General features: G+C 41.4%; 1 protein-coding gene across 2 annotated transcripts in view; it reads left to right on the top strand.

The window, feature by feature from the left end:
• The window catches only part of CCDC6 (coiled-coil domain containing 6), a 77,181-nt gene that overhangs the window by 50,466 nt on the left and 12,455 nt on the right, over window positions 1-14,260 (top strand). For both annotated transcript variants that reach the window (XM_050960803.1, XM_050960804.1), the window contains exons 4-6: window positions 5,368-5,471; window positions 7,537-7,697; window positions 13,190-13,346. In XM_050960803.1, coding sequence (XP_050816760.1) covers window positions 5,368-5,471; window positions 7,537-7,697; window positions 13,190-13,346 — 422 coding nt within the window. The remainder of the gene's footprint in view (window positions 1-5,367; window positions 5,472-7,536; window positions 7,698-13,189; window positions 13,347-14,260) is intronic.

Here is a 14,260-nt window from a genome sequence, read left to right as displayed (position 1 = left end):
AGACATTGGTTCAGTAAAAGGCATTACTTCACTCACCCTGTCTCTGTAAATTCATTAGCATTTGTGATGTTTCTGTGTATCTTGGGCAGACAGCTTGTTTAAAAGATAAAAGGGCTGTGTTCTTACTGTGTGTCCTCCAGTTTCCATGTACTTAGGTACCTGGCATAATGCACTAAATTTATGTCTGTGCAAAGTTTTGAGTCAAAGCTAGGTGGCCAATCTTGTCTTTGAATTTCCTTGCTCCTATGAGTTTGGCGTGTTAAAGTTTTGTTTGTATGATTTTTTCTTTTTAGTATGGTAAAATAAATCCCAAGTTCCTTTAAACCCCCTTTCTTCCCTCTTTTTTTTCAAGTTGAGATTAATTGAAATAATACTTAACTCATCTGTTACTATTATGTTAATGCCCTAGAAACCCAAATAGAGATTGTAACCTCATTGTGCAACAACCTGTATATGCATGTGGTAAGAAATAGTAAGAAACAGTCAAAAAGCAAGAAAAGGGAAATATTATACAGGTGGGGATTTTAAGGCAGAGAGAGAATGATTTCCCCAGTTACATAGGTGTGGCAGACTGAATATTTGAATAAGACTGTCTTGATGTTATGTTATGCTTGAGGAGGAGGAAGGATAATTTTAAGGAATGGTTTCAACTATTGTGGAGAGACAATATGTGTTAACATCGGAGGCTACATTGCTTGCAGTGTTGGGGTTCTATGGGATCCAATACTGTCATAGATTCTCAGGTAGTATCGGTGATCCACGGTATCGTATATTGCATGTGACTAAGTTCACTCTCTCTAGTGCAGAACTTGCAGTGCCTTCATTGCTTCCCGATTTGAGTACTATAGTGTGCTCGGTTTGTGGCACAGGTGTCAAAGCCAGTAGGCCCAGGCAACCCACTCCAGGGGTAATCTACTCTGACAATTCTGTTTCTGCAGCTCATTTTTGTTTTTCCTTGTGTTTCTGAATTTTACCTGATGTGGTTCTTTGTCTGAGGGCAGATAGCTGGAAACAATAGATCTGAGAGATTTTAACTCTGGTTCAGACATCACACACCCTGAAGCATACCAGCGAAGTTTGAAACTCTGGCAATTTCATTAGCTGGATATGTTAGCTAAAATGAACTGAATGTGCTTCTCCATTGTTGATGCAGTGATACAGGATGAGGTGGCTGTTACAGTTTGCCATTCAAGTGCTATTGTCTGCTGTTGTGATTGCAGTGCTAGTTGTGGCCTCTTACTGTTTCTTCTTTCAGCTGCTTCCCTAATGAGCAAAGCAGAGGGCAGCTAGAAGAGATGCAGTTGGTGAGATAAATAGGACTTTAGCTAACAGTAGAATCTGGTGCTACAACCACCCCTTTAGCCTGTAGTTCTTAAAAGAAAAGAGAACAGGTTTTGATGCTTAAGAAGGAAGGTTATTCTTTGGGCCCAGCAATATATTACGGTGTGAAGGGGAAAAGGGATGGATGAAGCCCAGAGGTAGAGTTGGGATGCTGAGGGAACAGTAAGTTCAAGTCCTGAGGCAAAGGAAAAGCATAGAGAAGAAAGAGCAATATGCACAAAATATGGAGCAAGATAATAGGTAGAAAACCAAAGAAAGGAGGGTGAAGAAAAACACTTTGGACAGGGCAATGTAGCCTCCGATGTTAACACATATTGTCTCTCCACAATAGTTGAAACCATTCCTTAAAATTATCCTTCCTCCTCCTCAAGCATAACATAACATCAAGACAGTCTTATTCAAATATTCAGTCTGCCACACCTATGTAACTGAGGAAATCATTCTCTCTCTGCCTTAAAATCCCCACCTGTATAATATTTCCCTTTTCTTGCTTTTTGACTGTTTCTTACTATTTCTTACCACATGCATATACAGGTTGTTGCACAATGAGGTTACAATCTCTATTTGGGACTTAAATTATTATGGTCCTAAAAATACCATTTTTCCATTATAGAATGCTGAATGTAACTAAGTTTGGTGAGAACAGAAGGACCATACCTGTGTCTATGCAAATTTCCACTGACATCTGTGGGAATGTTCCTATTAATCTGAGGGTGGTGTTCGATCTGAACCGTGTAGCCACAGCCTCTTGCCCTTAGTTTAAAATGTAACTGGTCCCTGTCAAACTCATTGTGTAGACACTGACTTTAGTCTGTGCTTGAAATCCATTTGGAAGCTCCTTAGTGCAGAACACAGCTGCCTGCAAAGAGCTACAAAAGGATTTCTCAAAACTAGGTGACTGGGCAACAAAATGGCAGATGAAATTCAATGTTGATAAATGCAAAGTAATGCATATTGGAAAACATAATCCCAATTATAGTATAAAATGATGGGGTCTAAATTGGCTGTTACCTCTCAAGAAAGAGATCTTGGAGTCATTGTGGATAGTTCTCTGAAAACATCCACTCAATGTGCAATGGCAGTCAAAAAGGCGAAGAGAATGTTGGGAATCACTAATAAAGGGATAGATAATAAGGTAGAACATATCATATTGCCTCTATATAAATCCATGGTATGCCCACATCTTGAGTACTGTGTGCAGATGTGTTTGCTCCATCTCAAAAAATATATATTGGAATTGAAAAAGGTTCAGAAAAGGGCAACAAAAATGAGTAGGGGTATGAAATGGCTTCCATCTGAGGAGTTATTAATAAGACTGGGATTTTCAGCTTGGAGAGGAGACGACTAAGGGAGGATTTGATAGAGGTCTATAAAATCATGACTGGTGTGGAGAAAGTAAATAAGGAAGTATTGTTTACTCCTCCTCATAACACAAGAACTACAGGTCACCAAAGGAAATTAGTAGGCAGCAGGTTTAAAACAAAAGGAAGTATTTTTTCACAGTACGCATAGTCAATCTGTTATTCCTTGTGTGAGGATGTTGTGAAGGCCAAGACTATAAGAGGGTTCAAAAGAGAACTAGATAAGTTCGTGGAGAATAGGTCCATCAATGGCTATTAGCCAGGATGGGCAGGGATGGTGTCCCTAGCCTCTGTTTGCCAGAAGCTGGGAATAAGTGGCATATTTAAGCAACATATTTAAGTGACATAATAAGGAGATATTTGCTTTCTGTGCCTATATTTGAACACTTTGTGCTGCTGCAGGTGCAGTAGTGGCAGTGGAACTTCCATGATTGAGGACCCTTGCTTCTGGAGTTCACTCCTTGGGAGTCCATTAGAGCCTGTTTCTTGATCTTCAGGGCATGATGCAAGGCTCATTTATTTTTAGTGTCTGGTGGAATCTGAGTTTGTTGGCAATTGTTGATTGACTGAAGAAAATTTATATTACTTTGTTTTTCTCATGTAAGCTTTTTTGAGTTGTGCTAGATTGTACCTGAAATGTAAAAGTGATTAAAAGAAGAGTTCAAACATGATTAATGTAATCTGAATTGTATGAATTAAATGATGCAGAGACCGCTGTACTACAACAGCTGATCTGTAGTCATCCCCTATCATCAGGTGATCATAGGATTGGAAGGGACCTCGAAAGGTCATCTGGTCCACTCCCCTGTACTCATGGCAGAACTAAGTATTATCTAGACCATCCTTGACAGGTGTTTGTCTAACCTGATCTTAAAAATCTCAGATGATGGAGATTCAACAATCTCCCTAGGCAATTTATTCCAGTGCTTAACCACACTGACAGGAAGTTTTTTCTAATGTCCAATCTAAACTTTCCTCTATGTACCTTCATGATGTAGTAAAAATGTGTATGGGGGAAGGAAGGAGTGAATTCTCAGAATATCCTGTATTCTTTCAAGCACTGGTGAGATGAATTGACTAAAGAGCAACATGCTAAATACTTTATTTATATCTCTCCAGCTTCTGCTAGAGTCAGGATCCACATTCTAATGCCTTGAATGTTTACTGCAACATACTGCTTCTGGACTTGACTTTCGGTTGTATTAAGTGTACATTTCCTTGACTATTAATCTAGAATCTCAATTCAAAAGCACTTTTTAAAATTAAAAAATAACTGTCTGGATTAAAGAGTCTGTCACACAAATGCAAAGGAAAGTCTTATTAGTTCTTCAGTTTTTTACTTTAACTGATAGAGAGATTTGTCATTTTAAAAAAGTCATGATTTGAGTGCAATAGTCGTTTTATTTGCAGTAACTAATTTTTTCTCAGCTTGGATGAAAAAAACTTGTACATGTACCAAAAACTTGTATTTGGAAGGTAAACTGTTTCATGAACCAATTCAATATCTAATTTTGCTTTGGTATCTGGATTAATTTATTAATAATCACAATTCACTTGTCTTAGAGGAAGGGTCCACTGTATGTAAGGGCTAAGCACAGGTCTGAGATTCAAGAGATCTGGATTCAGTTTCTGACTCAGCCATAAATAAGCAGAATGGCTGTGAGCAAATCATAATCTCTGTTCCTCAGTTTTCCCATTTGTAAAATGAGAACATTTAATTCCCCATCAGGTGTGGTATTAGTATTTGGTTGGTTTGAGATAGACAGATGGAAAGTGGTGTAGAAGGCTGAAGTATTAAACCCTTTTAGCTTAGGTACATTTCATTATTGTTACTTTTCTCTTCAGAGCTACTGCACTTTGATGTCTTCACAGTTACAATTGTACTTGTTGAACTTGCCGTGCATTCTCATCCAGAACTGACTACTGTCCAGCTTCTTTGGGGATATTCTGATGTGCAGGATTTTTCCTATTTTCTGGTAGCTCATACTTGAATCAATAATGCTAACTAGTCTTTTAATAGCCATTGGAAAACTGGAAGCTCTATGAGCCCTTGTTTCTGCTGGCTTTAGAATTTGGTTCTATAAGAGTTATCTAAAAATAGAGACACCACTTTTCTTCATTGCTTGCTGTATTTACCTGTGATGCACACAACTTGCCTCTCATGTCAAGTAAACATAAACCTCTGTAGTGTCAACGTTCGTTGTTTAATTTTCCATTTTAATTTTTTTAAATTACCTATAAGAATAATTGTATATACAGTAGATGTGTAAGCTTGTGACTACATTGTCACTTTAAGTTACTATGACACATGCAATGAATGATGTCTGTCTGCTAGGACCTATCCTTTCACTTGCTGGCCGCACTGCAGCTCCGTGACCAGGTATGGAAAAAGACAGAGCAACCCAAACCTGGGAATGAGAGGTTCTGTGTAGAAGGGATCTATGTACGGAGAAAAGGCAACGTACACCAAAGGCAGCTTACGTACCTGTATTGATGTGATTCCATGATCTCCATTTACTTTGATACTATTCCACTATTTGTTTTAATGAATCTACAGTTTCCTCCCAAAATTTAGCAATAGGATGAATATTAAACTTTCCAGAATAAAAATCTTAAACAGAAAAGTCAATTCTCATCTCTTTCACCAAACAATTTTTTTCCTCAGCTAAGACGAGAGAAGATTGACCTTGAAAATACATTGGAACAAGAACAAGAAGCACTAGTGAATCGTCTCTGGAAGAGGATGGATAAACTTGAAGCAGAGAAACGGTTTGTTTTGTCATGTGTTCATTATTAAAGATACACTATTTAATACTTCATTCATTGCAAGAGGCTTGTTTGATCTGCCAAAGGTGCAGAAGTTACAACATTTCAAAAGTTACTTGTTTTACAATGTATCACATACTTGACTGCTTAAATTTGCTAAAACAAAGTAGTACAAGAAACCAGGGAGAAACTTGCAAACTTACTCTCTTAATATTTGCTGACAGGGTGGTTTTAACGCTGTTTTAAAAGGTGACCTGCAAAGAAAACAATTGGGCTTGTACCCTTTCTTTTCTGCTTTATCGTGTATAGTGATAAAGTGTGTTTTGAAAGTGTGTTTTGCTTTTTCTTTTCTGCTTGTTTATCCCATAAGAAAGTCAGGTCCTTTGTAGCCTGGAAGACTGGCTTAAGGATAGTGAAATTGTGGCATCACAAGAATGAAGAGAGAACTGAGCAATTCGGAAGAAGATATTTTTCATCATATTTTTTTAAACTTTGCTTTGGTCTTTTAACAGCTTTTTAATTTCAGTGACAAATCTTTAACCAAAGGCTATTTTAAAATAATGTTATACAATCTTTCCCTGCTGTAAGGGTATTACAGCTCACATTAAATGTCCTTGAAACCTCCCAGAGGTGGTTCTGCAAAACTAGGGACACTCAGGTTTGACATTCCTGATATTTTCATGATTAAAAAAAAATTCAAAAAATCTTTTAGACCCTCAATACATCACAGAAAATAAAAAAAGGACATAAGTTTATAAGCTCTGATTATAAACTTTACCTTCGTTAATAAAACTTAAGCATACTTAAGCATACAGGGACTCTTCTGTTATACAGCTGTACAGCATCCATCTGAAAGAGGCCTTTAATTCCTGGTTGGGCCTCTAGGAAGTTCTGCAATACAAGTAATAATGAATAAGCCCAGAGTTGAAAAAATACCATTAAAAGTAGTTTACATTTGTCTTTATAGTTCTGTGTTGAATGGTAGCCCACTTAATGGGAAATGAAGTGGTGCTCTAAAAAAAAATCTCTCTCATACCAGTGTCAAAAGCTCCATGAAGAATGGACCCCTACTTAGGGCTTATGCTGTCTTGTACCTGTATTCATCTTCAGCTGCACAGTTTCCTGTTTGACTTTGCCCAGTATGTGTCTAAGAGAGAACTATTTCATATTTTCATGCTAGTAGATTCCTCCATCCCTTGACTTCAAGAACCTTTATGTAGCACATCATTCTATTGCAGAGCTCACTTTATACAAAAAGCAAATTGTGCCTGAAACCCTAATAATTAAGACAGATTCCAGATATTTAAATTTAGGCTTGCTGTAATTTGAAACCCTAACTATAGAAATATGATATGAAATACTTTTCTGTGCAGAGATACTAAATAGAATATCTATTTTGGAAGCTGTGTCTAGTTTGCTTTTATTCAGCAACACAGTGAATGTATATATTCATAGATCAGTAGTGCAGGAAAAAAGTGTTAATGTGCACTTTATGAATGCTGCTCTGCTCTGATCTCTTTGAGGAACGAGTTCTTTATCCAATAGCACAAATATAAATGTACCACAAGAGTTGGACCTGAATTTGCTGAGAAGTTACTTAAGAGAATTAGGAGGGGATTAATATAAATCCACAGTTAAATGAATAATGGAACAAGGCTATAAATATAGCTTGTTTATACCTTGTTTCTGCCCCTGTAAATTCAGTTTCCCTTTTAACTCTATTTTGACAGTTATTTAAATGAAATACTTCTTGAAATTTGGGCATATAGTGGGTATAGTTGAGGCTTTCATAAAGTTATTTCACTGAGGTGTACAAAAACTATTCATTTTCAAAATGGTGTGCATTTACTATTAGAAGCACTTTGACAGTATGAGCATCTGAACACTTAAATTTTGAAAGATCTAACAGGTGGCATTTGACAAAATAAACTTTACCTTCATTAATAAAACTTAAGCATACTATTAAAACATAATTGGAGCAATGTATACCTAGTAAAATTTTACTATTTCAAAGTATGTGCTTCTAACGTTCAGAAATACAATAACATCTAAATTATTTTTAATACAGAATTTTGCAGGAGAAGTTAGACCAACCAGTCTCTGCTCCACCATCACCCCGAGACATATCAATGGAAATAGATTCTCCAGAAAATATGATGCGACATATCAGATTTTTAAAGAATGAAGTAGAGAGGTTAAAGAAACAACTAAGAGCTGCACAGTTGCAACGTAAGTAAACTCTCTTTGGCTATAAATGGAGTTTGTAGCTAACAGTTTACTAAAGTGCACCTAAAGGAATTCCTACATATTTTTAGTTTAGTTGGTGCTGGAATTTATTTGCTGTTTAAACTGCACCAACTGTGAGAGCAGTGAAGATACTCTTCACTTACTGTTCTCATCCATTTAAAAATTAAAGGTAGATGGCAAAACTTAATATTCAGATTGAAGTTTAACTAGGCCATTGTGATTAAATCCTTTACTGTGTGAAAATGTTATTTGATTTTTTTACAATGAATAGTCAGTCCTATACTTTGCATTTCATTTGAAAGATAGGAATTCCAGCAACACAGCTGCTCCAATACCATGCTGGGGCATAAACTCTGAGTGGGAAAGTGTTACCTGTACCTCTGTGTAAGATGTTGACTCTACTAGCTAGAGTAAGGCACACAGTCTCTGTTGGTATATAATTTCTTTTGGTAATTGGATTGACGGTCATCTGTCTCCCACCGTGTGCTAGTCTTGGCAGACTAACTGGAATATTGCCATCCAGTTTTTGGAGTAATAACGTTTTGCAGAGATAATGGTCTTCTTTACAGACAGATGGGTGCTCTTGGACAGAGGCTTTGTGTACAGGTTTGGGATATTAGTATTGAATGCCACATAAAGAAGATAAGGAGTGTGACTCTTGCCAAACTCTCCAATATAGCCTTCACTTATCAAACTTGACAATGAAAACAAGGCTTTTAATACTGAGTACTTCATGTGCAAATACTTGAGTGATTAATTAAACTTGAAGCACTCTTCATTTTTGCTGTTTCTTTCCTTATTGTATCTTTGATTTACAGTAAAATGTTCAAAAACACCTACATTTTTCTTAAGTGATTGTTCATGCGTATTCCAATTGGTGTACGTGTGCCACGTGCATGATCGTCTGAAGGTTTTTCGGGTTGGCTGTGGAGCCCCCTGAATTTGCGCCTTCATGGCAGTGTATAAAGGTCCCTGCCGATCCACCGCTTGCTCAATTCTTTCTGACCGCCAGTGATGGTCGTTGGAGCAGCTCAGTCTCTTGCATTCACAAATGCCTACCTAGTGGTCCCCCCTTTCTTAGTTGTAAATAGTTTCATAGAGTTGTAGTTACAGTAGTTTGTAGTCTCATAGTAAGCTAAGCTTATTTTGGGGGGGGTCCTCCCTGCTAGTTTTCCCCAGACACTGGAGCATGCCTCAGTCACAGGGGTTTGTCATGCAAGAGGTGTGGGAAACCTATGCCCAGAGGGGATCCGCACGCTACTTGTCTTAAGTGTCTGGGAGAAGGTCATCATACAGACAAGTGGTCAATTTGCAGGAGCTTTAGACCCAGGATTGAGAGGGAGCAGGACTATCCTTTGAAACTCCTCCTAATGGAGTTGGCCTCTGCCCTCAGCTGGTACTGGAAACGGCACCGGCAGCATCAGTGCACAGCGCTCCGGTACGGGATGCCCTGGTACCAAGAAAGAACTCCTCCAAGGAACATTGGCACCACTCCCCAGCTCGTAAGGCCAATTCTAGCAGGCAGCACCTCTCACAGTCCCCACTGCCATGTAAGAAGAGGAGGAAGAAGGTGGCAGACAGAGGTCGTTCACCCATCAAGAAGCTGTGAGGGGATTCCCGCGGGGTGCGTCCCACATCGGGACACCTATAGCCTACCACCATTGACTCTGGCCCCGACCAAAGGTCCGTCAAATCCGGTGCTGGTGGACTCTCTGATTCAGGAGGAATTGGAAGAAGACCTTGATCTCCCCTCCATGCCAGATACTTTTGAGGCAATGTGGGACCTTATTGCCATGACTGCACAGTCCCCAGCCCCGAACCAGATGTCGGCTTAAGTTCCAGCGGCGGCGCAGCATGTGACACCATCCCCAGCACCATTTGTGGCACCGATGGCAGCACCACCCCCCGTTCACCACTTAGGCAAGCCCATGATGTTACGGCACTGTTCCCATCAGCCCAGTACCACTCCCCGGCACTGTCAGACTCCGCTCCCCCCATGGCCAGGCTCAGAGTACTCTTCCAAAGAGGAGGCCAAGTCTTCTGACTCCTGATGCAGCCAGTACAGTGGCCCTCTTTCGACTTCTTGGGCCTGTCATCAGGCTCAGGGACAGGGCTACAGGGCCACATCAGTGGCATCCTCACCCAGGCTCCCTCCTCAGCGACATTGATGTCACAGGGCTCTGGAGGACCCCCCCATGGGACAAGGATCCTGGGACTTCATACCCAGGCGCAGCATCTGAGCCAGCACCACCAGTGCTGCTGGAGCCACTTCTAGTCCCGGGGCAAACTGACCCACCTGACCCAGCATGTAGGGAGCTAGAGGGTCAGGAAGACTCAGTCTCACGGGCCTCCTCCTCCTTTCCAGACGAAGCAATGGCAGACACTACCACCACCCTCTTGGTGACAGACACCAGGGCACGCCAGAATCTTCTTAGGAGGGTGGCCCAAAACCTAAACCTCCAGGTGGAGGAAGTCACAGAGGACTCAGACCCAATGGTGGACATTCTTGCCCTGGAGGGTCCATCTCAGGTGGCCTGGCCCCTGATGAGAACTATCCAGAACACCACTAAGGTACTCTGGCAGACCCTGGCCTCGATACCACTCATCGCTAAAGGGATGGAGACGAGGTACTTTGTCCTGCAGACAGGGTATGAATACCTATTCACCCACCTCCAGCCGGAGACTCTAGTGGTTGATGCAACAAATCATAAAACGAGGCAGGGACAGCTGGGTCCCACACAGAAGTCATGGGACACTAAGAAGCTGGACCTTTTCGGCCAGAAGGTCTACTCAACCCGGGAGGGCTCCAGCTTTGAGTTGCTAGCCAGCAAGCAGTACTCAGCCACTATGCTTTCAGTTACTGGAGCATGTTGGTAAAGTTTCAGGAGTTGCTCCCAGCTGACTTTCACTTCTAGAGGAGTGCAGCGTGGTGTGAAGAAACTCCCTCTAGCCTGCGTTAGGCTCGGCGGCTCGAACTATGGCCACTGCCATTACAATGAGACATTGCAGGTGTCGGGGATACCAGCGGAGGTCCAGAACACCATTCAGGACCCGCCCTTTCACTATGCGGGCTTGTTTGCCAAAAATACAGCCTCCTGCTTGCACAGTCTTAAAAACTCACGGGCGAATCTGAGGTCTTTGAGGATCCACACTCCTGCACCTCAGAGAAAGCCATTCAAGCCTCAGCCTCTGTCCCACTTCTACTCTAGGCCCCCGAGTTGGGAGTCTTCCAGGAGACGGGGCAGGAATAATAGGAGGCGCCTGTTGCAGTCCTCCTCCGGCTGTGGATGCTGGAGAGGCCGTGGGGGTGTATGGCCCAGGGGGATGCCGTGGGTGCTGGGGAGGGGTGTGTGGCCTGGGGGTGCACTGCTGCGGGTGCGCAGGGGGAGGGGAGTGAGTCACAGCCTGGGGAAAGCAGGAGTTGGTGAGGCTCCCTGCTGGGCTCCTGGGAAGCCGCGACCTCAGCTCCTAGCTCAGGGGCAGGCAAACTTTTTGACCTGAGAGCCGCATTGGGTTTCCAAAATTGTATGGAGGGCCAGTTAGTGGAGGCTGTGCCTCCCCAAAAAGACAAGTGTGGCCCGGCCCCACCCCCTGTCCGCTCTCTGCCCCCCTTTCTCCTTTCCCCCGGCAGCCCCCCCCCATTCCCTGCCCAATTCAACCTCCTTATTCCCTTCCCTCTGACTGCCCCAACCCCTATCCACATGCCTGCCCCCTGATTGCCACCCCGAACTCCTCTGCCCTCTATCTAAACCCTCCCCCCGCCCCCTTACCACGCTGCCTGGTGCACTGGTGGCTGGGTGCCATGCCAACCGCGCCACTGCGCAGTACAGAGCACCGTGGTGGTCAGGCCCCAGCTCTGCAGCTGCACTGCCCCAGAAGCTTGCAGCCCTGCGGTCCAGAGCATTGTGCCGATGACGAAGAGAGCTGAGGCCACGGAGGGAGGGGGAACAGCAGGGGTGCAGCCGGGTGCTAGCCCCCCAGAGCAGGAGCTGGGCAGGAGATCCCGCTGGCCGTAGTTTGCCCACCTCTGTCCTAGCTCCATTTGCTGCCTCTGCTCCACCCCAAGCCTAGTTCTGCAGCTCCCATTGTTTGTGAATCGCGGCCAATGGGAGCTGTGGGGGCAGTGCCTGTGAGTGAAGACAGCATGTGGATCTAGGAGCTGAGGGAGGGGAGTTCCTGTCGCCCTTCCAGGGAGGACGACCGCCGCCCCTCCCCCCGGCAATCCCTAGCCCTGAAGGCCCTCACACCCAAACTCCTGCTGCTGGGGTACTCCTGGCCCAGAAGCTGCCCAAGCTGCTGAGGAGCCTTAAATGTAAGTAATCATTATGAATGCTGAAAAATCCAGATATTTTAAGAATCAAGATGTGCACCATTAACATGAACACCTCTTAAAATTAGAGGGTAATGAAAAATATGATATATCATACCCACAAAGTGGAAGGCTTCGTCATATGTTCCTTCTTACTAAAATAGAGCATCCAAAAATATTTTTATAGTCTATCTTATACTTAGCTTTGATCATTTGTATTCAATCATTTAAGATACTCAGTGATGCTAGCACACCTCACTAACATTAGCTGACTTAGTTTAAAAACATAAACTTAAATGCCCACTGACTTAAATGCAGCTATTTGAAGTAAAGACTAACTCACTTGGTGACTTTTAATATTGACAGACATCCTGCCAGTTAATCTCCAGGATAAAATCTCTTTAATTGAAGGCATGCTGGGAAATGTCATAAAATAGTAATTTAATGAAAGTTGTTCAAATGTTTGTTTTTCTCCAGAGCATGGCTGTGTACTGATCTTTCCCTTCCACCTGCTCTATAATTTTAAGGAAAGACCTCCTGGGGAGTAGTAATTTACAGTGGTTTTTAGAGAAGTAAACCCTTTCACTTATTTCTGTCATCATATTTGATCAGTGTAAACTGTTTTAAAAAAATATGTATTCAAATTTTGTATATCCTCATATTAAACTAAACATTAAAGTGAATATAGTAAATCTTAAAAATTGATTAAATATTTGAAAAGAAAATAAGTCTTGCTCTAAAATTTTAGGTCCTTCCATTTGCAGAATGTAAGTCCATATGAAATATGAAATTTCAACTTTACAGTAGGGCAAATTTCTGTTTCTTCTACAAGTCTGATTTTATTTATTATTTTTTTAAGCTTGCAGTATTTTTCAAATCTCCTCAGTTAAGAGGAGAAAAATGAGGGTGGGGGGAAGAAGGACCAAGCAAGCTTAATTTCATAGTTCACCAAGTAGTGATCAGTTAGTAACTACTTTTGATCACTACCATCTTTAAAACAGGCTTTGAAGTAGTGATTTAGAGATGAAAGACTATTGAATTAACAATTCCCTGAGCCATCCTCTCTTTCAGCATTTGAAATGTTTGGGCACAGGAAGTAAAATTCAAAATACTTGCATATACATTAAACTGAGTTGGTTAAGAGCTATCAAATTTGGAATTTCAGATTCAGAGAAGATGGCGCAATATTTAGAGGAGGAACGTCATATGAGAGAAGAGAATTTAAGGCTCCAAAGAAAACTGCAGAGGGAAATGGAGCGAAGGGAAGCTCTGTGCAGACAACTGTCAGAAAGTGAATCCAGCTTAGAAATGGATGACGAAAGGTTTGTGTTCTCAAACGTTAAGATCTCTGTCCTCTACTAAATAAATACCGCCCAGTCTCTTATACTGATATTTCTACATATCAACTCTGAAAGTGAGCTCATATACAATAATGCAAAGAATTTCAAAAGAATATATTCTAAGCATATCCTTTGTAGGAGTGTGATTTAATTCTTGCAGTCCTGGTTTACGTTTATCGTGAGCAGAGAATAGTTATACTTGAAGATTGGGGAGGGCTTTTACAACCAACATATGCATATAGATTTAAATAATATAAATACATAAGCTTGAGAGACAGACTAATTACATGGTAACTTTGTTCTGGACATAAATTCACAAAAGCAAGGTCTTGCCTGAATTGAACAGCCTAGAGCACCCTTAACCTATGCAAATTGTAAGATGTATAATGTTGCAAGTTCTAGTGTTCTGCCAGTCCCCAAAGAACCATATATGCAACATTAGATACCAAAAAAGGGATTAGCCACCCTGAGAACTCTTAATTGAGATGTTGTTGCTGTACATATGTGATATCAGAATTATAAGATCCTGGGTTTTTTCCTATTTAAAAGAAAAAGTTACATCACTTGCATGGACATTACAGATGGCTGGGTTTTGTGTCTTAAATAGAAATAGTTGATATCTTACTACAATCTTGCATAATAATATCATGGCAGAACATTAAAGCTTGCCCTAAAACGTCTTTTCTTCAAAGGCTAATACTTCGGTTTCTTACTGGGCTCAACCATATGCCACTACAGGAACTCCTCACTTAACGTTGTAGTTATGTTCCTGAAAAGTGTGACTTTAAGCAAGACGATGTTAAGCGAATACAGTTTCCCCATAAGAATTAATGTAAATGAGAGGGTTAGGTTCCAGGGAAATTTTTTTCACCAGACAAAAGACTATATATACACAC

The sequence above is a fragment of the Gopherus flavomarginatus genome, chromosome 6 (assembly GCF_025201925.1).
Source record: "Gopherus flavomarginatus isolate rGopFla2 chromosome 6, rGopFla2.mat.asm, whole genome shotgun sequence".
Classification (NCBI taxonomy): Eukaryota; Metazoa; Chordata; order Testudines; family Testudinidae; genus Gopherus; species Gopherus flavomarginatus.
Note: the sequence above shows the minus strand (reverse complement) of the source record. Positions and strands in the feature narration are given on the sequence as shown.